This window comes from Oncorhynchus mykiss, chromosome 7, assembly GCF_057628025.1.
Source record: "Oncorhynchus mykiss isolate SJ-2025 chromosome 7, ASM5762802v1, whole genome shotgun sequence".
In the NCBI taxonomy this organism is placed as follows: Eukaryota; Metazoa; Chordata; class Actinopteri; order Salmoniformes; family Salmonidae; genus Oncorhynchus; species Oncorhynchus mykiss.
The window spans coordinates 69,581,452-69,606,820 of NC_143028.1; the positions used below are offsets into that span (position 1 = coordinate 69,581,452).

A 25,369-nucleotide genomic window follows, 5' to 3' on the forward strand; every position below is an offset into this window, starting at 1 on the left:
AAGCTCTTTACCTGACTAGCATTTCAAAGATAGAAATGCACACTTGTGGTGCTCTCGTAGGAAGGAATCATTCCCCAATTGATGACTATAAATGATCTATAGCTGGGCTAATAACTCGCCAACTAAATCAAATCAAATCAAATTGTATTTGTCACATGCACCGAAAACAACAGTGAAATGCTAACTTACAAGCCCTTAACCAGCAATGCAGTTTTAAGAAAATACCTCAAATATGGTAAGAGATAATAATAACAAATGATTAAAGAGCAGCAGTATATAACAATAGTGGGGCTATAAACAGGACGTACCGGTACAGAGTCAATGTGCGGGGACAACGGTGTTGAGGTAATTGACGTAATATGTACATGTAGGTAGAGTTATTAAAGTGACTATGCATAGATAATAACAGAGAGTAGCAGCAGCTTTCCAGAGGGGGGGTGGCTCTTGGACCTAGACTTGGTGCTCCGGTACCGCGTACTGTGTAGAAGCAGAGAGAACAGTCTATAACTAGGGTGGCTGGAGTCTTTGACAATTTTTAGGGCCTTCCTCTGACACCGCCTGGTATAGAGATTCTGGATAGCAGGAAGCTTGACCACGGTGATGTACTGGGCCGTACGCACAACCCTCTGTAGTGCATTGCGGTCGGAGACCGAGCAGTTGCCATACCTGGCAGTGATGCAACCCGTCAGGGTGCTCTCGATGGTGCAGCTGTAAAACCTTTTGAGGATCTGAGGACCCATGCCAAATCTTTTCAGTTTCCTGAGGGGGAATAGGTTTTGTCGTGCCCTCTTAATGACTTTCTTGGTGTGCTTGGACCATGTTTGTTGGTGATGTAGACACCAAGGAACTTGGAGCTCTCAACCTGCTCCACTACAGCCCTATCAATGAGAATGGGGGCGTGCTCGGTCCGATTTCTTATAAGTTTCCGGGTTAGAGTCCCGCTCCGTGAAAGCTGCAGCTCTAACCTTTAGCTCAGTGCGAATGTTGCCTGTAATCTATGGCTCCTGGTTGGGGTATGTACGTACAGTCACTGTGGGGACGACGACATCGATGCACTTATTGATAAAGCCAGTGATTGATGTGGTGTACTCCTCAATGCCATCGGAAGAATCCCGTAACATATTCCAGTCTGTGCTAGCAAAACAGTCCTGTAGTTCATCATCTGCTTCATCTGACCACTTTTTTATAGCCCAAGTCACTGGTGCTTCCTGCTTTCATTTTTGCTTGTAAACAGGAATCAGGAGAATAGAATTGTGGTCAGATTTACCAAATGGAGGGCGAGGGAGAGCTTTGTACGCATCTCTGTGTGTGGAGTAAAGATGGTCTAGGAATTTTTTCCTTCTGGTTGCACATTTAACATGTTGATAGAAATTAGGTAGAACTGATTTAAGTTCCCTGCATTAAAGTCCCCGGCCACTAGGACTGGATGAGCGTTTTCCTGTTTGTTTATGGCGTAATACAGCTCTTTGAGTGTGGTTTTTGTGCCTAGCAAATGGTATGAACAAAATGTGCACACGTGGCTACATGCAGCTCTCGCTTTGATCTCAAAACAAGTACATCTACTCAGGACCGCTCATGCTGTCCATTTCAAAGTGAATGGCACAGATCCATATGTGGCAATGGTCAAATTGCACATAAGCCTACTGCAGCTCTGATTGTTTATGCCGCACCGTTCTGTGTGTCAATACAATAGAATACTACTCTGAAGTGTTCTGCCTACCACAAAATCTCTTGAATAGTTTGTTTTATTATGTTGCATTGAAAGTGACTATTATTGCGTTCATTCGATCACAATTGTCCCAGTAAAGAGAAATGCTGATAGTTTTAACTGAAAGGGAAAAGTCTAGAAAGAGTGAAGTTCAATCTCGTGCTTCTCACTGGTCCTGATATTTCTTCTGTGCGGCTTAGAGGGAACATTGCTCATATGTTTCCCCTTTCATCTGTGTCTGGTGTAAGCTAGTTACTGCCTAGCTTGGTCTTCATGCAGCATGGAACAAATTGGTCGTTCAAAACTTTAACGCAGTTGTTAAGTCAACACATCCATCAGTGCTGCTGTGAACAGCATTACTAGACATGCCAAACGGAAGATGTATAAAAAATCTATGTATAATTGATGCATTTCAATGTTTGAGTTGCATTGTGTATCACCAAATTTGCTTGAAATTACTTTACTGCGACAGTGCTCACTGCATCCAAGTTACTTGAAATAGTTGTTTCAAAGAGGGGGCAGTCAATATAAGCTCCCTGCCCGCTCAGCCTGTCTTTTCAAACTTCCTGGTAGTTAGCTTAGAGAGAAAAAGTACTTTTCATAATGACTGTTCAGGACCTTTAAAATGCTGCATGGAGGTATCTAGTTACTGGATGTTTAAATGCAGTATGAAGTCATCTAGTTACCGGACGCTAAATTGCTAAACAACCAATCCGTCTATACTGAAGAACAAGCTATGCAAACATTTTTCAATGGACCCTATATTCATATTGAGTACATTGTGATGATCTGCAATGATGTCTTGTCCTGACATGTTTCCTTAATGGTCGTCTCCATAGGAACAAGCCCTGCATGCAGTCCGCATTGTGCTGATGCTAGTAGATAAAGAATCAAGCCCTCGCCCTGAAAGACACCCTGGACTACAGGTCAGAGGGCATACAGACACACATGCGCACGCACACACACCCATAATTCTGTTTTGCAAGACACCATGGATTTGTCTAAAGGGGGGTCCTCCTCTTGTCTCCTCTCCTTCATATACACTAATCTGAAAGCAATAGGAGGGATACGTCCTTTCCTCATTTTCAATCCTGCAATCTGGACTATTGAGACATGTCTACACAGGCCCTCTCTCTGTAATATGACTGACCCCTCCCCACAGGCCCTCTCTCTGTAATATGACTGACCCCTCCCCACATGCCTCCTGTCAATCAGATGGACATGGTGACTTCTCTGAAGGCCCTGCACAAGCTGGTGGAGGGACAACAGCTGACCTCTGATTTGGGCGGGACCTTCCCCTACAGCCACACTGATTGGCTGCAGTTTCATCAGGTGCAGTATAATATTTATAAATGGTTTCAACATATGTCATGGCCTCTTTAAATCATTTGTATGGTCAAGATTTCTAGTAGATTTCTAGTAAATCGGATATACAAATGTCATCAAATTAATTTTAAATTGTTGTTGACAGATGTAGGATCTTATTTCGATCAACCTGTTGCAGGAGAACTGTCCTGCAATCCAGGAAATGTAAAACGTGCAGTGTAGTTGAGGTTTAAAAAGGCCTCTTAAGTTTTTTTAATTTCCACTAAGAAATTTCAGACTACGAAAATGTTTCAACCCCTACATGTCCATTAATTATAATCCACATAATAATTCAAATTTCCTGTTGTTGCAGGATTAGTCAACAAGGATCTTCTGGGGATAGTGGGCGAGTTTGGGCTTGTTTGCATAGCTGTTGTCATTGGTATTCCAAAGCATAAATCCCCCCAATCTATTGCATTGGCTTTGTTTTGAGTCTGGATCCTAAAATCTATTTTCTTAATCCGTTTCAGAAGCTAATTTCCTTTGTGACGGACTTGCAAGGGGCAGCCCATATACTACATAGAGCAATCAAGAAAATTGATGGCAATCCAAAAATGGACACCGCCCAGGTAGTTACAGTTTCATGAAGTAACTTAAATAAAACATTCTTTTTTTTTAGCTTTAGGTTGTTGTTGTTTTTTGTTCAGGACGTCCAGCTATCTATTCAAGATCAGAAGACCTCAATGAAAGAGGTACTGCAGGACATCCGATTGGTTACTTTACAGAGAGAAGGTGGGGCCATCCTGGCCAGAATGAGGAGGGAAGAGTTTCGATTTGCCAAGTCCGATGACTACAGGTATTGGTCTTCATCAAATTCATGATTTGTTGTGGATAACTGATATGTAACACCCATACAATTGTGAAAGCCCTCCATGACACTGCCCAAGCTAAAACGGGCTATGTGGCAAGTGACCACAATTCATCCATCTCTATGGTATCAACCATCTAGGTGATGCCACGACAGCCATTTTGTGCCAGAACTCCATAAACCATCTATCATTGTGAAGTGGTGAGGACAGGAGTGAATGTTTGCTAACGTCCAGCTCTTATTACAGTGACGCTTTGGAGTCAGTGACGGTCCTGTATAACCAGGTGGAGGAGAGTGTTCATACGCTGGTGATGAGGTCCAACGAGTCACTGCGGCACCTGGACTTCCTGCTCAAACTCAGGGAGGCGGAGTCAGATCTCGACACGGTAGGTCAGGAGGTTGCAACTTTACAGGACATTCAGATAGAAGTACAGTGTCTTCAGAAAGTGTTCACACCCCTTCCCTTGACTTCTTCTACATTATTTTGTGTAATAGGCTTGATTTCAAAATGGACTAAATAGAGATTTTTCTGTCACCTGCCTACACATAATACCCCATAATGTCAAAGTGGAATTATGTTTTTTTATATTTTTACAAATTAGTTAAAAATGAAAAGCTGAAATGTCTTGAGTCAATAAGTATTCAAACCCCTTTGTTATGACAAGCCTAAATAATTTCAGGAGTAACAATTTGCATATTGACATGTATTTTATTTAACCTTCATTTAACGAGGTTCTTATTTACAATGATGTCCTACCAAAAGGCAAAAGGCCTTCTGTGGGGACAAAACACATGGCAGCAACACATGACAACACAGTATATGTTGTGTTGCTACCATGCTGTGTTGTCTTGTGTTGCTACCATGCTGTGTTGTCATGTGTTGCTGCTATGCTATGTTATTGTCTTAGGTCTCTCTTTATGCCGTGTTGTGGTTTCTCTCTTGTCATGATGTGATTTTTTTTCTTATATATTTTGTTCATGTATTTTTAATCCCAGCCCTCGTCCCGAAGGAGGCCTTTTGCCTTTTGATAGACCGTCATTGTAAATACGAGTTTGTTCTTAACTGACTTGCCTAGTTAAATTAAGGTTTAAATAAAATACAAATAAAAACATGGTAACAACACCACATAACAACAACATGGTAGCAACACAACATGGCAGCAGCACATCATGGCAGCAGCACAACATGGTAGCAGAACAAAACATGGTACGAACATTATTGGCACAGACAACAGCACAAAGGCAAGCAGGTAGAGACAACAATACATCACACGAAGCAGCCACAGCAGTCAGTTCCAGTCGCTAGCTGCGGCGAACTGAAAAGAGGAGCTTATAATAGTGTTTAACATGATTCATGAATGACTACCTCATCTCTGTACCCCACACATGCAATTATCTGTAAGGTCCCTCAACATTGTAGTTACTCCACAATAGTAACCTAATTAATAGAGTAAAAAGAAGGAAGCCTGTACAGAATTAAAATATTCCAAAACATGCAATTTGACAGAGCTTGAAGAATAATTGGCAAATGTTGCACAATCCAGCTGTTAATCGCTGCCACAGGTGCTTCTACAAAGTATTGACTCAGGGGTGTGAATACTTATGTACATTTCTGTATTTTATTTTCAATAGATAGATTTTTGTATTTTATTTTCAATAGATCTATAAAAATGTCTAAAAACATGTTTTCACTTTGTCATTATGGGGTATTGTGTGTGGATTGGTGAGATTATATATATTTTTCATCCATTTTGAATTCACGCTGTAACACAACAAGATGTGGAATAAGTCAAGGGGTATGAATACTTACTGAAGGCACTGTATATTGTGTACAACAGACGTTCTTATTTGTCACTTAGAATAGGAAACTACGCCTGCCTGTTTTTAAGGATCGTACCCTTTTAAAAAAATGTTTGCCTAAAATGACATACCCAAATCTAACTGCCTATAGCTCAGGACCTGAAGCCAGGATATTCTTGATACCATTTGAAAGGAAACACTTTGAAGTTTGTGGAAATGTGAAATTAATGTAGGAGAATATAACACATTAGATTCCATCATCTTTGAAATGCAAGAGAATTTAGAGGATGGCCACCAGACAGCAGCAGTGTGTGTGCCAAGTTTCAGATTGTTTCAGTGAAGCATACATTACTACACTATATATATTGTATCAAGTCTGCCAGGAGTTTGTCCAAATGAGCCGGATTGGTCAATTTATACATTTTCAAGTACATAACTACAGAGAACATACCTTTTTTATTACCATAGCATTTTTGTAAGTTTAGACACTGTAAGGAATGTCATACATGTTGGATAATTAGCTTCCCTACAGAAAATGCACTAACCTTCACACATCTAGATGGTCGGGTGGGGTGGGTGTGGAGCCAAAGACAGCAGGGGTTCAAACTGAAGAACCCAGTTCCTACATTTGAAAATAAAAATAGATTTTTATCAAACACAACTATGCTCCCTGTTATCTCTGGGACCCTCAGGATGACCAAACAAAGATTACTGAATGTAAGTACATTATTTACCTTCAGAGGTGAATGTGTCAAACCAGTTGCCATGATAAAAGCAACTCAAACATTGAAATGCATCAATTATATATAGATTTTTTTATACATCTTCCGTTTGGCATGTCTAGTAATGCTGTTCACAGCAGCACTGATGGATGTGTTGACTTAACAACTGCGTTAGAGTTTTGAACGACTCTCCTCAAACAATAGCATGGCATTTTTTCAATGTAATAGCTACTGTAAATTGGACAAGGCAGTTAGATTAACATGTATGCTATCTGCCAATATAAGACATGTCTATGTCCTGGAAAGTTGGCTGTTACTTACAACGTCATTCTAGTCACATTAGCAACAACCTTCCCAGTTTAGGGAAACCAATCCCTTAGAGGTTAAATCAAGGGCACCTAAAATGATTGAAAGAAAACTAATACTCTATTCACGTAGGTCTGATTAGTATGCCTTATGATATATATTTTTCTATCTGAATGTGTACTTCATAGGCCAAGATGTGGTTTAATACAGAAGGAGAGCAACAGCTAAAGGTTTCCAACTCAACAGAGGACACCCTGGAGAGTGTGAGCAAAGCCCTTCAGCACTTTGGCTCCTTCCTCACTCAGGCCAAGGTACAGCTGGGTTGGGGTTAGACTGTTAATAAAGGTACAGTGCCTTGCGAAAGTATTCGACCCCCTTGAACTTTGCGACCTTTTGCCACATTTCAGGCTTCAAACATAAAGATATAAAACTGTATTTTTTTGTGAAGAATCAACAACAAGTGGGACACAATCATGAAGTGGAACGACATTTATTGGATATTTCAAACTTTTTTAATAAATCAAAAACGGAAAAATTGGGCGTGCAAAATTATTCAGCCCCCTTAAGTTAATACTTTGTAGCGCCACCTTTTGCTGCGATTACAGCTGTAAGTCACTTGGGGTATGTCTCTATCAGTTTTGCACATCGAGAGACTGAATTTTTTTCCCATTCCTCCTTGCAAAACAGCTCGAGCTCAGTGAGGTTGGATGGAGAGCATTTGTGAACAGCAGTTTTCAGTTCTTTCCACAGATTCTCGATTGGATTCAGGTCTGGACTTTGACTTGGCCATTCTAACACCTGGATATGTTTATTTTTGAACCATTCCATTGTAGATTTTGCTTTATGTTTTGGATCATTGTCTTGTTGGAAGACAAATCTCCGTACCAGTCTCAGGTCTTTTGCAGACTCCATCAGGTTTTCTTCCAGAATGGTCCTGTATTTGGCTCCATCCATCTTCCCATCAATTTTAACCATCTTCCCTGTCCCTGCTGAAGAAAAGCAGGCCCAAACCATGATGCTGCCACCACCATGTTTGACAGTGGGGATGGTGTGTTCAGCTGTGTTGCTTTTACGCCAAACATAACGTTTTGCATTGTTGCCAAAAAGTTCAATTTTGGTTTCATCTGACCAGAGCACCTTATTCCACATGTTTGGTGTGTCTCCCAGGTGGCTTGTGGCAAACTTTAAACGACACTTTTTATGGATATCTTTAAGAAATGGCTTTCTTCTTGCCACTCTTCCATAAAGGCCAGATTTGTGCAATATACGACTGATTGTTGTCCTATGGACAGAGTCTCCCACCTCAGCTGTAGATCTCTGCAGTTCATCCAGAGTGATCATGGGCCTCTTGGCTGCATCTCTGATCAGTCTTCTCCTTGTATGAGCTGAAAGTTTAGAGGGACGGCCAGGTCTTGGTAGATTTGCAGTGATCTGATACTCCTTCCATTTCAATATTATCGCTTGCACAGTGCTCCTTGGGATGTTTAAAGCTTGGGAAATCTTTTTGTATCCAAATCCGGCTTTAAACTTCTTCACAACAGTATCTCGGACCTGCCTGGTGTGTTCCTTGTTCTTCATGATGCTCTCTGCGCTTTTGACGGACCTCTGAGACTATCACAGTGCAGGTGCATTTATACGGAGACTTGATTACACACAGGTGGATTGTATTTATCATCATTAGTCATTTAGGTCAACATTGGATCATTCAGAGATCCTCACTGAACTTCTGGAGAGAGTTTGCTGCACTGAAAGTAAAGGGGCTGAATAATTTTGCACGCCCAATTTTTAAGTTTTTGATTTGTTAAAAAAGTTTGAAATATCCAATAAATGTCGTTCCACTTCATGATTGTGTCCCACTTGTTGTTGATTCTCCACAAATAAATACAGTTTTATATCTTTATGTTTGAAGCCTGAAATGTGTCAAAAGGTCGCAAAGTTCAAGGGGGCCGAATACTTTCGCAAGGCACTGTATATTCAAGTCAATGATCGAAAATGTTTGTAAAACTCACAGAGTGGGCCTTTAAGGCCTTTAAGGGCTGATTCCTTAGTTGAGATCTATAGATGTGATTCACATTTCTCTGCAGACCCCCTGTTGTCCTTAGTGGAGGCTATTCACAAAGGTCTGGTTTATATAGAAACAGTTTTACTAGTCGGAAGTTTACATACACCTTAGCCAAATACATTTAAACTCAGTTTTTCACAATTCTTGACATTTAATCCTAGTAAAAATGCCCTGTCTTAGGTCAGTTAGGTTCACCACTTTATTTTAAGAATGAGAAATGTCAGAATAATAGTAGAGAAATGTCATGTTCTGACCTTAGTTATTTTGTTATGTCTTTGTTTTAGTATGGTCAGGGCGTGAGTTGGGTGGGTTGTCTATGTTCGTTTTTCTATGATTTGGTATTTCTGTGTTTGGCCTGGTATGGATCTCAATCAGAGGCAGCTGTCAATCGTTGTCCTTGATTGAGAACCATACTTAGGCAGCCTGTTTTCACTCTTGAGTTGTGGGTGATTATTTTCTGTTGAGTGTTTCAATTCTGCACCAGACAGAACTGTTTCGGTTTCGTTCGTTCACTTTGCTGTTTTTGTAACAGTGCGAGGAGGGATACCGGCGAATGGAATTGGCACGGCGATCAAGGAAGCCCGAGAGGCAGCCCCAAAAATGTATTGGGGGGAGGCACATGGGGAGTGTGGCTAAGTCAGGTAGGAAACCTGCGCCAACTCCCCATGCTTACCGTGGAGAGAGGTGGACCGTGCAGGCACCGTGTTATGCCGTGAGGAGCACGGTGTCCCAAGTGCGCAGGCATAGCCCTGTGCGTTACATCGCAGCACCTCGTATCGGCCGGGCTAGAGTGGGCATCGAGCCAGGTGCCATGAAGCCGGCTCAGCGCATCTGGTCTCCAGTGCGTCTCCTTGGGCCGGGGTACATAGCACCAGCCCTACGCATGGAGTCCCCGGTTCGCCAGCATAGCCCAGTGCGGTCTATTCCACCTCGCCGCACTGGCCTGGCTACGGGGAGTATCCAGCCAGGTAGGATTGTGCAGGCTCGGTTGCTCGAGACCTCCAGTGCGCCTCCTCGGTCCGGTCTATCCGGTGCCTCCTCCATGCACCAGGCCTCCGGTGGCAGCCCCCCGCACCAGGCTGTCTCTCCTTCTCCTCCCTACAGAGTCTCCCGTCTGTCCTGAGCTGCCAGAGTCTCCCGTCTGTCCTGAGCTGCCGGAGCCGCCCGTCTGTCCTGAGCTGCCGGAGCCGCCCGTCTGTCCTGAGCTGCCGGAGCCGCCCGCCAGTCCTGAGCTGCCGGAGCCGCCCGCCAGTCAGGAGCTGCCAGAGCCGCCGGTCAGTCAGGAGCTGCCAGAGCCGCCTGTCAGTCAGGAGCTGCCAGAGCCATCCATTACTCCGGTGCTACCGGAATTGCCCTTCACTCCGGAGCTGCCGGAATCTCCTGTCCATTCGGGACCTGTTGCAGTCCGAGGTCGGCGGCGAGGGTCGCCGCTCGAAAGGCGTCACGGAGGCGGGTTAAGAGGCGGAGAAAGACTATGTTGGAGTGGGGTCCACGTCCCGCGCCAGAGCTGCCACCGCGGACAGACACCCAGCCAGATCCCCCCTATAGGTTCAGGTTTTGCGGCCGGAGTCCGCACCTTTGGGGGGGGGGGGGGGTACTGTCACGTTCTGACCTTAGTTCTTTGTTTTACTATGGTCAGGGTGTGAGTTGGGTGGGTTGTCTATGTTCGTTTTTCTACGATTTGGTATTTCTGTGTTTGGCCTGGTATGGTTCTCAGAGGCAGCTGTCAATCGTTGTCCCTGATTGAGAACCATACTTAGGCAGCCTGTTTTCACCCTTGAGTTGTGGGTGATTATTTTCTGTTGAGTGTTTGTATTCTGCACCAGACAGAACTGTTTCGGTTTCGTTCGTTGACTTTGTTGTTTTTGTTCAGTGTTCAATTTATTTATTAAAAATTATGGACGCTTACCACGTTGCGCATTGGTCCTCACCTTCTTCCACCAACAACGGTCATTACAAGAAAAATGATTTACTTCAGCATTGAATTATTTCATCATGTTCCCAGTTTGTCAGAGGTTTACATACACTCAATTAGTATTTTGTAGCATTGCCTTTAAATTGTTTTACTTGGGTCAAACGTTTCGGGTAGCCTTTCACAAGCTTCCCTCAATAAGTTGGGTGAATTTTGGCCCATTCGTCCTGACAGAGCTGGTGTAACTGAGTCAGGTTTATAGGCCTCCTTGCTCACACACGCTTTTTCAGTTCTGCCCACAAATTTTCTATAGGATTGAGGTCAAGGCTTTGTGATGGCCACTCCAATACCTTGACTTTGTTGTCATTAAGGTAATCAAATGGCTACCCGGACTATTTAGTCCGTATTTCTTTTGGCGGTTTTAGAGCAGTGGCTTCTTCCTTGCTGAGCGGCCTTTCAGGTTATGTCGATATAGGACTCGTTTTAATGTGGAAATACAGTGGGGAGAACAAGTATTTGATACACTGACGATTTTGCAGGTGTTCCTACTTACAAATTATGTAGAGGTCTGTCATTTTTTATCAAATGTACACTTCAACTGTGAGAGACAGAATCTAAAACAAAAATCCAGAAAATCACATTGTATGTTTTTTTAAGTAATTCATTTGCATTTTATTGCATGACATAAGTATTTGAATCATCAGAAAAGCAGAACTTAATATTTGGTACAGAAACCTTTGTTTGCAATTACAGAGATCATACATTTCCTGTAGTTCTTGACCAGGTTTGCACACACTGCAGCAGGGATTTTGGCCCACTCCTCCATGCAGACCTTCTCCAGATCCTTCAGGTTTCGGGGCTGTCTTTGGGCAATACAGACTTTTAGCTCCCTCCAAAGATTTTCTATTGGTTTCAGGTCTGGAGACTGGCTAGGCGACTTCAGGACCTTGAGATGCTTCTTAATAAGGAGCCACTCCTTAGTTGCCCTGGCTGTGTGTTTCGGGTCGTTGTCATGCTGGAAGACCCAGCCATGACCCATCTTCAGTGCTCTTACTGAGGGAAGGAGGTTGTTGGCCAAGATCTCGATATACATGGCCCCATCCATCCTCCCCTCAATACGGTGCAGTCGTCCTGTCCCCTTTGCAGAAAAGCATCCCCAAAGAATGATCTTTCCACCTCCATGCTTTACGGTTGGGATGATGTTCTTGGGGTTGTACTCATCCTTCTTCTTCCTCCAAACACTGCGAGTGGAGTTTAGACCAAATGGCTCTATTTTTGTCTCATCAGAACACATGACCTTCTCCCATTCCTCCTCTGGATCATACAGATGGTCATTGGCAAACTTCAGTCGGGCGTGGACATGCGCTGGCTTGAGCAGGGGGACCTTGTGTGCGCTGCAGGATTTTAATCCATGACAGAGTAGTGTGTTACTAATGGTTTTCTTTGAGACTGTGGTCCCTGCTCTCTTCAGGTCATTGACCAGGTCCTGCCGTGTAGTTCTGGGCTGATCCCTCACCTTCCTCATGATCATTGATGCCCCACGAGGTGAGATCTTGCATGGAGCCCCAGACCGAGGGTGATTGTCCGTCATCTTGAACTTCTTCCATTTTCTAATAATTGCGCCAACAGTTGTTGCCTTCTCACCAAGCTGCTTGCCTATTGTCCTGTAGCCCATCCCAGCCTTGTGCAGGTCTACAAATGTATCCCTGATGTCCTTACACAGCTCTCTAGTCTTGGCCATTGTGGAGAGGTTGGAGTCTGTTTGATTGAGTGTGTGGACAGGTGTCTTTTATACAGGTAACGAGTTCAAACAGGTGCAGTTAATACAGGTAATGAAAAACTAACAGAAAAACTAACAGGTCTGAGAGAGCCGGAATTCTTACTGGTTGGTAGGTAGGTGATCAAATACTTATGTCATGCAATAAAATGCACATTAATTACTTAGAAATCATACAATGTGATTTTCTGGATTTTTGTTTTAGATTCCGTCTCTCAGAGTTGAAGTTTACCTATGATAAAAATTACAGACCTCTACATGCTTTGTAAGTAGGAAACACTGCCGATTTTGCAGGTTATCAAATTCTTGTTCTCCCCACTGTAGATACCTTTGTACGTGTTTCCTCCAGCATCTTCACAAGGTCCTTTGCTGTTGTTCTGGGATTGATTTGCACTTTTCGCACCGAAATACATTAATATCTAGGAGACAGAACACATCTCCTTCCTGAGTAGTATGACGGCTGCGTGGTCCCATGGTGTTTATACTTGCGTACTATTGTTTGTACTGATGAACATGGTACCTTCAGGCGTTTGGTGGAACTCCCGCAGCATAGAAGTGTCATAGAAGGGCCAGCCACCACCGGCCTGAGGAGAGACACATGGAACGAGGGGTTAATACGGTAATCGGGGGGAAGCTGTAACCTGTAACTCACCTCGTTCAGTCTCCTCTGGACTTTAAATGGACCCACAAACCGCGGACCCAGCTTCCGGCAGGGCAGGTGGAGGGGCAGGTGGAGGGTCGAGAGCCAGACCCGGTCCCCCGGTGCAAACACCGGGGCCTCACTGCGTTGACGGTCTGCTCTGGCTTTCTGGCGCAGCACGGCGTGCTGAAGGTGAACATGAGCGTGCCGGAACCGTCGGAAGCATATCGGAGACATATGTTTACCTACCCGCCGTCTCCGCCTGTGACAGGGGATACACGTGACTCCTGGGAAGTTCAGCGTCTACCAGGAGATTTATCGCACAATCCCCCCGTCGATGGGGTGATAATTGAGTCACCTTCTTTTTGGAGAAGGCGAGAGTCAAATCGGCATATTCTGGGGGGATGCGCACGGTGGAGACCTGGTTTGGACTTTCCACCTTAGTAGCACCAACGGAAACCCCTAAACACCTCCCTGAGTACTCTCGCGACCACCCCGGGAGAGCCCTCTGTTGCCATGAAATAGTGGGGTCATGGCAACAGAAGGGCCACGAGCTAACCAGGGAAGGCCTAGTACCACGGGAAACGCAGGAGAGTCAAAGAGGAAGAGACTGATTCTCTCCTCATGACCCCCTGTGTCACCATGCCCAGGGGGATGGTAGCTTCCCTAATTACCTCGGACCCTAATGGTCGACTGTCCAGAGCGTGAACTGGGAAAGGCATAACCACTGGAACAGTAGGGATCCCTAACCTATGGGTGAATGCTCTGTTGATAAAATTCCCAGCCGCACCTGAATCGACGAGCGCCTTATGCTGGGAATGCGGGGAAAACTCAGGAAAGTAAACATGCACAAACAGGTGTACAACAGAGGGCTCTGGATGAGAGTGGTGCAGGCTCACTTGGGGCGACGCCAGAGTGCCCTGCCTGCTGCCTCGACCCCTATAGGAACGAACCCAGCACCGACCAGCAGTGTGACCTCTGCGGTCACAGATGGTACACGTGAAAGCCCCTCCTCAGGCTTCCCTTAGCGCAGCACCTCAAATAGGCACCGGAACGGTGGTGCTGGGAGAGGGAATCGACAGAGCCCTCTCTGGACGTCCGCGGGTGACCAGCAGGTTATCCAACCGAATGGACAGGTCCACCAGCTGGTTGAAGGTGAGGGTGGTATCCCTGCAGTCCAACTCCCGACAGACATCCTCGCGCAGGCTGCAGAGGTAGTGGTCGATAAGGGACCTGTCGTTCCATCCCGATCCTGCAGCCAGGGTCCGAAATTCCAGGGCGAACTCCTGGGCACTCCTCGTCCCCTGCCTCAGGTGGAAAAGACGTTCACCTGCCGCTCTACCCTTGGGCGGGTGGTCGAAGACTGCCCTGAAGCGACGGGTGAACTCCGTGAAGTCGTCCAACGCCGCATCTCCTTCTCCCCACAAGGCATTAGCCCACGCCATAGCTCTCCCTGAGAGGCACGGGACGAGGGAGGACACCCTCTCCCTTCCCGAGGGAGCCGGTTAAACGGTGCCCAGGTATAGGTCCAGCTGTAGCAGGAACCACTGGCACCGTGGCACCGTCCCATCATACTCCCCGGGAAGGGCGAGACGCATCCCACTGGGACCTGGTACAGGAGGGACGAGTAGTGGAAACCCTGTTGTGCTGGTGGGGGCACTGGAGGGACTCCCTCTCTTTCCCAGCGGTCCATGGTCTGGACGATGCGGTCCATCGCGACTCCGAGATGTTGTAGCATCGCCGCGTGTTCTCTGACGCGTTCCTCGACTCCTATAACCGGGGTACCTGCTCCTGCTGACTCCATGGTGAGGTCTGGAATTCTGTAAGGGGTGCGGAACTGGTGGCAGGGAAGTCAGACGCAGGAGAGCAGAACTAGGTAATAGCCGGAGCAGTTTAATACAAAAACCCAACAGCATAAAGGAATAACCAATATGGCACACAACCCAACGCGCACCAGTAATCATGTGCACAAGCACTTACAACAAACAATTCCACACAAAGACATGGGGGGAACAGAGGGTTAAATACACAACACTTAATGAGGGAAATGAGAACCAGATGTGTAGGAAAACAAGACAAAACAAATGGAAAATGAAAAGTGGATTATGGATGGCTAGAAGACCGGTGACGCCGACCGCTGAACGCAGCCCGAACAAGGAGAGGAACGACTATGGTGGAAGACGTGAAAAATTGACTCAAATGATGTCAATTGGCCTATCAGAAGCTTCTAAAGCATGACATCATTTTCTGGAATTTCCCAAGCTGTTTAAAGGCACAGTCAACTTAGTGTATGTAAACTTCTGACCCACTGGAATTGTGATACAGTGAATTTTAAGTGGAATAATCTGTCTGTAAACAATTGTTGGAAAGATTACTTGTGTCATGCACAAAGTAGAGTTTTAATGACTCCAACCTAAGTATATATTAACTTCCGACTTCAACTGTATGTAGGCCTTATCTCAAGTTAAGATTTGACTCTGAAGAGAGGAAAAACTACATTCAATACATCCAAATGGGCCAGGTCAATAAATTCCATCTCATTTTTCATAGATGTATGTTTCTTTGACTGGTTTATTTTGAGATATCCATTTCATAATTTATTTCCTCTTACACCACAGCTGCAAGAAAAACACAGTTGGAGCATATTTCCTCAGAATAAATAATGAAAAACCTATTTATCACAATGAATTGCGCTTATCAGATCTTACGTAATGTGCAGATGGGGAGGAAAAGCAGGAGTTGTAGGAATGAATTTAAATCTTTGTTATTCATCATAGGAGAAAAAACAGCAGACCTTGACACTGATGATGGAGGTTGAGAAGATTCTGGGTCCCAACAACTCTAACACTGAGATGGAGGTTTTTCGTACCGTGATGAACACTTTCAAATCGTATATGGCCGACTTTCTGTTACGAGCGGAGAAAAGGCACACCGAGCTTGACAACATGGTGTATGTCTATCGCTTCTGTGAACAGGTTAGTCGAGCAATACCCTGGTTCTTTCAAAACCTCTTCTTTCTCTTTTTACTCTTTTATTGCTTCCTTTCAGCCTTAATTCTGGATCAAGTCCACTTAAATTTCAGTCAGCTACAGTATATGTATTACACTTTGATGGAGGACTGACAGGAATCAAAATGGAATTGATTCTAACTCTGCGTCATTTCTCCCACGATATTACTTTTACCATCACTACCACCATGTTTCTATGTTGTAAATCATATCATGTATTAACTGAAGGAAGGACGGATAAATGCATTTATGGACATTCCCCCTCTTTAACCCCTAGCCAGTAATCAATCCCTCCCATCAATCTTTTCTGAACCCCAACTTCTCATCCAAGTCACACACAACAAAAACACTTAACTTCTAACACTTCTGAAATAACACTATGACACTAATAAATCTGCTCTCTGTATTGTTTCCTGTAGGTTGCTTCCCTAGCCAAGGAATGCAGGCAATATCTTGAGCAGGTAGAGACAGGGTGTTACCCTGCCAAAGCCAATCTAAGTACACTCAAGACCTACAAGGAGAGATTGGGTGACTGCTTCTCTGCTCGACACTTCCAGACTGTGAAAGCCAAAGCCTACAGTGCGAGGGGCTCTGGGGGGATGAGGCTGTGGAATGCAGCCTGGATCCAGTGCCAAGAAGTCAGCCAGCGGCTGGGGGAGAGATTGCAACGGCGGGGAGGAGCAGCCGACAAAGACCAGCAGCCCACAGCTGGCGGAGCTCAAGTGAAGAGCAGGGTGCTAGAAGCGGGAAAGGAGAGCGAAGAGGAGAAGGAGGAGGGGGCCACTTGCTCCGTCGCTCCGGCCTCAACTTCCCCTTCAGGGTTGGCCGATAACTCGGGGAGGGCCTCCCAGGACCAGATGGAGAGCAGAGAAAGCAATACTAGGGACAGCGCTCACATCACATGTTTTAACCTCCCTTTCAAAGCAGACTCGAAAGGGGGCAAAGGAGCCAAAGAAGTGTACCAGTCACCTAAATCCCCAGGCAAAGAGGGGAAACTGATGCCAGTGGTGCCTCAAGATGGAGGAGGTAGCCCAGGGAGGCGCCACAGCGAGGCGGACCTCAAGAGTGGGGATCCGATTGGCAAGTGTGAGGCGTTTCCATGGAAACACAGTGCCTTGGGGCGATCACTGAGTGAGGGTTCCTGTATGAGCTCTCTCCTGTCCTCAGAGTGTGGCTCTCCCCCCTTATTGGCAAGACACTCCCATAGCCGGCACGTAGTAGTGGCACTGCAGTCACCTGAAAACCCTTATGATATCTCCCGTAATGGAAGTTTCTGCTCTGGCCACTCCTGCTGTAAGTCAAATGGGGATAAGGAAGGTGTTGACCCCATACAGGTGTCTTCAGTGTCCTTGACTGACCCTAGTGGTGACAAGACACAAGAAGCCTCGTCATTAGCCGACACACAAGCTGAAGAAAATCGCAGCAATGTCCTGTGAGTGATGCACCTCCTCCTTCTCAACAGCTATCAGAAAAATGTTTTCCCAGAAATACTCAGCATAGATGCGGTACAGAGGTCAATGCAACGCAGCGGGGGATAGAAGAAGGATACCGGCTTGGCGCACGTCCAACAAATCTGCTCTTGCGCTCTTAAAATCCATCATGACGGATTTATTGTAACAGGCCCACAGTGTGGTTACTAAAGTCTGATTTGGGTGTATTTGGCTATTTTTGCTGCATAACATTTAGAAGCAGTCCCTTTTCAGGTTTAGAAGAAGTGACTGCTAAATGCTAACTCCCGTTCGTATAATCTGGTAGCATAGCTAGCATAGAGAAATCAGAGGTGTTTGTCAAAGTCATTTTTAACTGTAATGCAGTTGATTGGTAATGTGGACATGAACATGTATTGGACATGTATTCGGTTTGACATCCATACAAGCATTACACTCCGATTTGTACCTCAACATAGTGTGACATACACATTTTAACAATAGCCTAAATGTAGGCTAAATTTGCTGGGGGACAATTTTATTTTATTTTTTTTATTTCACCTTTATTTAACCAGGTAGGCAAGTTGAGAACAAGTTCTCATTTACAATTGCGACCTGGCCAAGATAAAGCAAAGCAGTTCGACACATACAACGACACAGAGTTACACATGGAGTAAAACAAACATACAGTCAATAATACAGTATAAACAAGTCTATATACGATGTGAGCAAATGAGGTGAGATAAGGGAGGTAAAGGCAAAAAAGGCCATGGTGGCAAAGTAAATACAATATAGCAAGTAAAACACTGGAATGGTAGATTTGCAATGGGAGAATGTGCAAAGTAGAAATAAAAATAATGGGGTGCAAAGGAGCAAAATAAATAAATAAATTAAATACAGTAGGGAAAGAGGTAGTTGTTTGGGCTAAATTATAGGTGGGCTATGTACAGGTGCAGTAATCTGTGAGCTGCTCTGACAGTTGGTGCTTAAAGCTAGTGAGGGAGATAAGTGTTTCCAGTTTCAGAGATTTTTGTAGTTCGTTCCAGTCATTGGCAGCAGAGAACTGGAAGGAGAGGCGGCCAAAGAAATAATTGGTTTTGGGGGTGACTAGAGAGATATACCTGCTGGAGCGTGTGCTACAGGTGGGAGATGCAATGGTGACCAGCGAGCTGAGATAAGGGGGGACTTTACCTAGCAGGGTCTTGTAGATGACATGGAGCCAGTGGGTTTGGCGACGAGTATGAAGCGAGGGCCAGCCAACGAGAGCGTACAGGTCGCAATGGTGGGTAGTTTATGGGGCTTTGGTGACAAAACGGATTGCACTGTGATAGACTGCATCCAATTTGTTGAGTAGGGTATTGGAGGCTATTTTGTAAATGACATCGCCAAAGTCGAGGATTGGTAGGATGGTCAGTTTTACAAGGGTATGTTTGGCAGCATGAGTGAAGGATGCTTTGTTGCGAAATAGGAAGCCAATTCTAAATTTAACTTTGGATTGGAGATGTTTGATATGGGTCTGGAAGGAGAGTTTACAGTCTAACTAGACACCTAAGTATTTGTAGTTGTCCACGTATTCTAAGTCAGAGCCGTCCAGAGTAGTAATGTTGGACAGGCGGGTAGGTACAGGTAGCGATCGGTTGAAGAGCATGCATTTAGTTTTACTTGTATTTAAGAGCAATTGGAGAACACGGAAGGAGAGTTGTATGGCATTGAAGCTTGCCTGGAGGGTTGTTAACACAGTGTCCAAAGAAGGGCCAGAAGTATACAGAATGGTGTCGTCTGCGTAGAGGTGGATCAGAGACTCACCAGCAGCAAGAGCGACCTCATTGATGTATACAGAGAAGAGAGTCGGTCCAAGAATTGAACCCTGTGGCACCCCCATAGAGACTGCCAGAGGTCCGGACAGCAGACCCTCCGATTTGACACACTGAACTCTATCAGAGAAGTAGTTGGTGAACCAGGCGAGGCAATCATTTGAGAAACCAAGGCTGTCGAGTCTGCCGATGAGGATGTGGTGATTGACAGAGTCGAAAGCCTTGGCCAGATCAATGAATACGGCTGCACAGTAATGTTTCTTATCGATGGCGGTTAAGATATCATTTAGGACCTTGAGCGTGGCTGAGATGCACCCATGACCAGCTCTGAAACCAGATTGCATAGCAGAGAAGGTATGGTGTGATTCAAAATGGTCGGTAATCTGTTTGTTGACTTGGCTTTCGAAGACCTTAGAAAGGCATGGTAGGATAGATATAGGTCTGTAGCAGTTTGGGTCAAGAGTGTCCCCCCCTTTGAAGAGGGGGATGACTGCAGCTGCTTTCCAATCTTTGGGAATCTCAGACGACACGAAAGAGAGGTTGAACAGGCTAGTAATAGGGGTGGCAACAATTTTGGCAGATCATTTTAGAAAAAAGGGTCCAGATTGTCTAGCCCGGCTGATTTGTAGGGGTCCAGATTTTGCAGCTCATTCAGAACATCAGCTGAGCAGATTTGGGAGAAGGAGAAATGGGGAAGGCTTGGGCGAGTTGTTGTGGGGGGTGCAGTGCTGTTGACCGGGGTAGGAGTAGCCAGGTGGAAAGCATGGCCAGCCGTAGAAAAATGCTTATTGAAATTCTCAATTATGGTGGATTTATCAGTGGTGACAGTGTTTCCTATCTTCAGTGCAGTGGGCAGCTGGGAGGAGGTGTTCTTATTCTCCATGGACTTTACAGTGTCCCAGAACTTTTTTGAGTTAGTGTTGCAGGAAGCAAATTTCTGCTTGAAAAAGCTAGCCTTGGCTTTTCTAACTGCCTGTGTATAATGGTTTCTAGCTTCCCTGAACAGCTGCATATCACGGGGGCTGTTCAATGCTAATGCAGAACGCCATATGATGTTTTTGTGTTGGTTAAGGGCAGTCAGGTCTGGGGAGAACCAAGGGCTATATCTGTTCCTGGTTCTAAATTTCTTGAATGGGGCATGTTTATTTAAGATGGTTAGGAAGGCATTTTTTTTAAATATCCAGGCATCCTCTACTGACGGGATGAGATCAATATCCTTCCAGGATACCCCGGCCAGGTCGATTAGAAAGGCCTGCTCGCTGAAGTGTTTCAGGGAGCGTTTTACAGTGATGAGTGGAGGTCGTTTGACCGCTGACCCATTACGGATGCAGGCAATGAGGCAGTGATCGCTGAGATCTCGGTTGAAAACAGCAGAGGTGTATTTAGAGGGCAAGTTGGTTAGGATGATATCTATGAGGGTGCCCGTGTTTAAGGCTTTGGGGAGGTACCTGGTAGGTTCATTGATAATTTGTGTGAGGTTGAGGGCATCAAGTTTAGATTGTAGGATGGCTGGGGTGTTAAGCATGTTCCAGTTTAGGTCGCCTAGCAGCACAAGCTCTGAAGATAGATGGGGGGCAATCAGTTCACATATGGTGTCCAGAGCACAGCTGTGGGCAGAGGGTGGTCTATAGCAGGCGGCAACGGTGAGAGACTTGTTTTTAGAGAGGTGGATTTTTAAAAGTAGAAGTTCAAATTGTTTGGGTACAGACCTGGATAGTAGGACAGAACTCTGCAGGCTATCTTTGCAGTAGATTGCAACACCGCCCCCTTTGGCAGTTCTATCTTGTCTGAAAATGTTGTAGTTTGGAATTAAAATGTCTGAATTTTTGGTGGTCTTCCTAAGCCAGGATTCAGACACAGCTAGAACATCCGGGTTGGCAGAGTGTGCTAAAGCAGTGAATAGAACAAACTTAGGGAGGAGGCTTCTAATGTTAACATGCATGAAACCAAGGCTATTACGGTTACAGAAGTCGTCAAAAGAGAGCGCCTGGGGAATAGGAGTGGAGCTAGGCACTGCAGGGCCTGGATTCACCTCTACATCGCCAGATGAACAGAGTAGGAGTAGAATAAGGGTGCGGCTAAAAGCAATACGAATTGGTCGTTTAGAACGTCTGGAACAGAGAGAAAAAGGAGGTTTCTGGGGGCGATAAAATAGCATCAAGGTATAATGTACAGACAAAGGTAAGGTAGGATGTGAGTACAGTGGAGGTAAACCTAGGTATTGAGTGATGAAGAGAGAGATATTGTCTCTAGAAACATCATTGAAACCACGAGATGTTATTGCATTTGTGGGTGGTGGAACTAATAGGTTGGATAAGGTATAATGAGCAGGACTAGAGGCTCTACAGTGAAATAAGCCAATAAACACTAACCAGAACAGCAATGGAGAAGGCATATTGACATTAAGGAGAGGCATGCTCAGTCGAGTGATCAAAAGGGTCCAGTGAGTGGAGAGGTTGGTTGGGGGTCACGGCGATTTAGACAGCTAAATCGGTAGCAAGCTAGCATAGGAGCAAGCTAGCATAGGATGGAGGTCTGTTATAAGCCAACTCTTGCGTTCCGTCAGTAGATTAGTGGGTTTCCGTGTGGTAGAGGGGATTAATCCAAATCACACAACAACAACAAAAATAAAAACAATAGATATAGTTATAGAGGCCCAAGAAGAAAAATAAATCAATAAAAATAAAAATTGTCCGATTGTCTATTCAGATAGCAGCCGATAAGATAGCCAACGGCTAGCAGGCCGCAGATGGGCGCCCAGGCAACGTTGCGCCGGAGGAGCCAGCCGGACAATTCCCTCGGGTAGACAACGTCGGCAGTCCAGCCGTGAAGGCCCGGTGGGGCTCCGCGTAGGCAGCAAAACGGGTCCGGATAGGTGACTGCAGCCCAGGAGTGATTGATGGAACTCTTCAGCTGGCTAGCTCCGGAACAATTGATGTTAGCTCCGGAATCGACGAAAGCCGATAGTCACACGGATAGCAGCTAGCTAGCTGCGAGATCCAGGCATGGACGTCCAGAGCCAGCGGCCGAAATCCAGTGACATGGAGAGAAAAATTGGTCCGATATGTTCCGCTCCGCGCTGCGCTGCACCGCGCCGTACAAAACTGGCGATAGATTCTCGAGCCAAAGGACAGCCGATGACCACAAACCGTGGTCAGCTGAGTACCAACGATTAGCCAGTAAATAAGCTAACTAGCTTCTGAACTAGCCAATGAACCAGCTTCAGAGTAGCTTCTGGACCAGCTTCTGGCTAGCTCCCGGCTAGCTTCTGGCTAATTTCTGGCTAGCCTCTCGGAGGATCACAGATCTGAGGTAAACAATACTTTTTTATATAAATATACACAAATATATAAATATAAATTGGTGAAGCGGATTGCAGGAGAGTGTTCTGAAGATTAGTTTTTGGAAAATTAAAAATGTATGTGAAAAAAAGTTGTAAATATATATATATATACGGGACACGACAGGACGAGGACAAAAATACGTCTGAACTGCTATGCCATCTTGGGAAAGAATTAAGTATTAAAAATAAATAATTTCAAATTCCTTATATTATGAAAATATATATATATATTTTTTTACGGATAGACCGTGGCACACTCCAACACTCAGACATTTAATGATGACATTTAATGACACAATGAGGAGATTCGGGATCTTTCTCTCACTGCATTTCCATGGCATTTCCATTGTTTTGGTCGAGTTCCATTGACCTCTTTACAGCAGCTATGCCATTAGTCACACAAGCTTTTATCAATCTGTAATTGTTATGGGAATGGGTTTATGGGAAATACGTCTTAAATAAACAAATGAGTGACAAAGGACATTTACAGCATGCAGTGTTAGTAGAAATGCATCATCGAGATGGTTTCTCTTTGGGTCTTTGTTAGATTTCAGATTAAGAATAGTTGCCTGTAATCTTTACAATAACTACATACTGCACAGCAAGCGGTACCGGAGTGCCAAGTCTAGGTCCAAGAGGCTTCTAAACAGTTTCTACCCCAAAGCCATAAGACTCCTGAACATCTCATCAAATGGCTACCCAAACTATTTGCATTGCCCGCCCCCCCCCCCCCTCCCTTTACACTGCTCCTACTCTCTGTTATTATCTATGCATAGGCACTTTAATAACTCTACCTACATGTACGTACTACCTCAATTACCTCGACTAACCGGTGCCCCCGCACATTGACTCTGGACCGGTACCCCCTGTATATAGCCTGTTATTTTACTGCTGTTCTTTAATTTTTTGTTACTTGTATTTCTTATTTGTTTAGGTATTTTTCTTAAAACTGCATTGGGTGAGGGTAAGGGGTAAATTAGAGAACGCATTGTCCAAATTCCTCCTCCTTAAAATTCCCAATTTCCTGTTTCCTGTGTGGACAGGAAGTTGCAGAGGATCATGGAGGAGCTGTTGTTGACTGAGAGGGAGTATGTACGATCTCTAGGCTACGTACGAGAGCACTACTTCCCTGAGCTGGAGAGGCCTGATGTGCCTCAGGACCTAAGGGGCCAGGGGGGGAACATTTTCGGCAACCTGGAGAAGCTCCATGACTTCCACCTCCATCACTTTCTGAAAGAGCTGGAGGGCTGCCTCCGAGAACCCTTCAGAGTCGGGCGCTGCTTCCTACGACATGTGGGTTCCCATGGTTACAAACCTTAACCGTGTAATAACTAAACCTAACTTGAAAGCGATATTTCAATATTTTGTTCATAAATCCACTGTTAATACAATCTCAAAAATTTTGCATGTCAGCAGTCAAGTTTTCAAAAGCGTTTTTACTACAGAGCAAAAACTGTGATGATGCGTTTTAAGTGAAGGACGGCACCCTTTCCAGGGTAGTGTCCTCATCACTTCACAGAGAAGTTCAAATAGACAGTTAGTAACACTGGTATAACAGTATTTAGTAACACTGGTATAACAGTATTTAGTAACACTGGTATAACAGTATTTAGTAACACTGGTATAACAGTATTTATTAACACTGGTATAACAGTATTTATTAACACTGGTATAACAGTATTTATTAACACTGGTATAACAGTATTTAGTAACACTGGTATAACAGTATTTAGTAACACTGGTATAACAGTATTTATTAACACTGGTATAACAGTATTTAGTAACACTGGTATAACAGTATTTAGTAACACTGGTATAACATTATTTAGTAACACTGGTATAACAGTATTTAGTAACACTGGTATAACAGTATTTAGTAACACTGGTATAACAGTATTTAGTAACACTGGTATAACAGTATTTAGTAACACTGATATAACAGTATTTAGTCATACTGATATAACAGTATTTAGTAACACTGGTATAACATTATTTAGTAACACTGGTATAACAGTATTTAGTAACACTGGTATAACAGTATTTAGTAACACTGGTATAACAGTATTTAGTAACACTGGTATAACAGTATTTAGTAACACTGATATAACAGTATTTAGTCATACTGATATAACAGTATTTAGTAACATTGGTATAACAGTATTTATTAACACTGGTATAACAGTATTTAGTAACACTGGTATAACAGTATCTAGTAACACTGTTATAACAGTATTTATGAACACTGGTATAACATTATTTAGTAACACTGGTATAACAGTATTTAGTAACACTGGTATAACAGTATTTATTATTCACTGTTATAACAGTATTTAGTAACACTGGTATAACATTATTTAGTAACACTGGTATAACAGTATTTAGTAACACTGGTATAACAGTATTTAGTAACACTGATTTAACAGTATTTAGTCATACTGATATAACAGTATTTAGTAACATTGGTATAACAGTATTTAGTAACACTGATATAACAGTATTTAGTAACACTGATATAACATTATTTAGTAACACTAATATACCAATATATTTGAATCGAACTGCTCTGAAACAAACAATCAACAAGTGTTTTACAATAACATTGCTTTACTTTTTGGGGCGAGAGACATTTCAGTCTTTTTATTATAACTTATCTTTTCATCTGTTTGGCACTCACCAA

At 44.2% G+C, this 25,369-nt stretch overlaps 1 protein-coding gene across 3 annotated transcripts in view; it reads left to right on the plus strand.

Annotated features, from left to right (window-relative positions):
- Positions 1-25,369, plus strand: part of LOC110528484 (pleckstrin homology domain-containing family G member 4B) — a 71,673-nt gene that overhangs the window by 33,081 nt on the left and 13,223 nt on the right. For 2 of the 3 annotated variants that reach the window (XM_021610585.3, XM_021610586.3), the window contains exons 7-15: positions 2,548-2,634; positions 2,924-3,040; positions 3,544-3,642; positions 3,721-3,869; positions 4,129-4,267; positions 6,898-7,020; positions 15,878-16,075; positions 16,528-17,540; positions 23,736-23,985. In XM_021610585.3, the coding sequence (XP_021466260.2) occupies positions 2,548-2,634; positions 2,924-3,040; positions 3,544-3,642; positions 3,721-3,869; positions 4,129-4,267; positions 6,898-7,020; positions 15,878-16,075; positions 16,528-17,540; positions 23,736-23,985 (2,175 nt within the window). The remainder of the gene's footprint in view (positions 1-2,547; positions 2,635-2,923; positions 3,041-3,543; positions 3,643-3,720; positions 3,870-4,128; positions 4,268-6,897; positions 7,021-15,877; positions 16,076-16,527; positions 17,541-23,735; positions 23,986-25,369) is intronic. The other variant, XR_016497428.1, reaches the window with a different exon arrangement.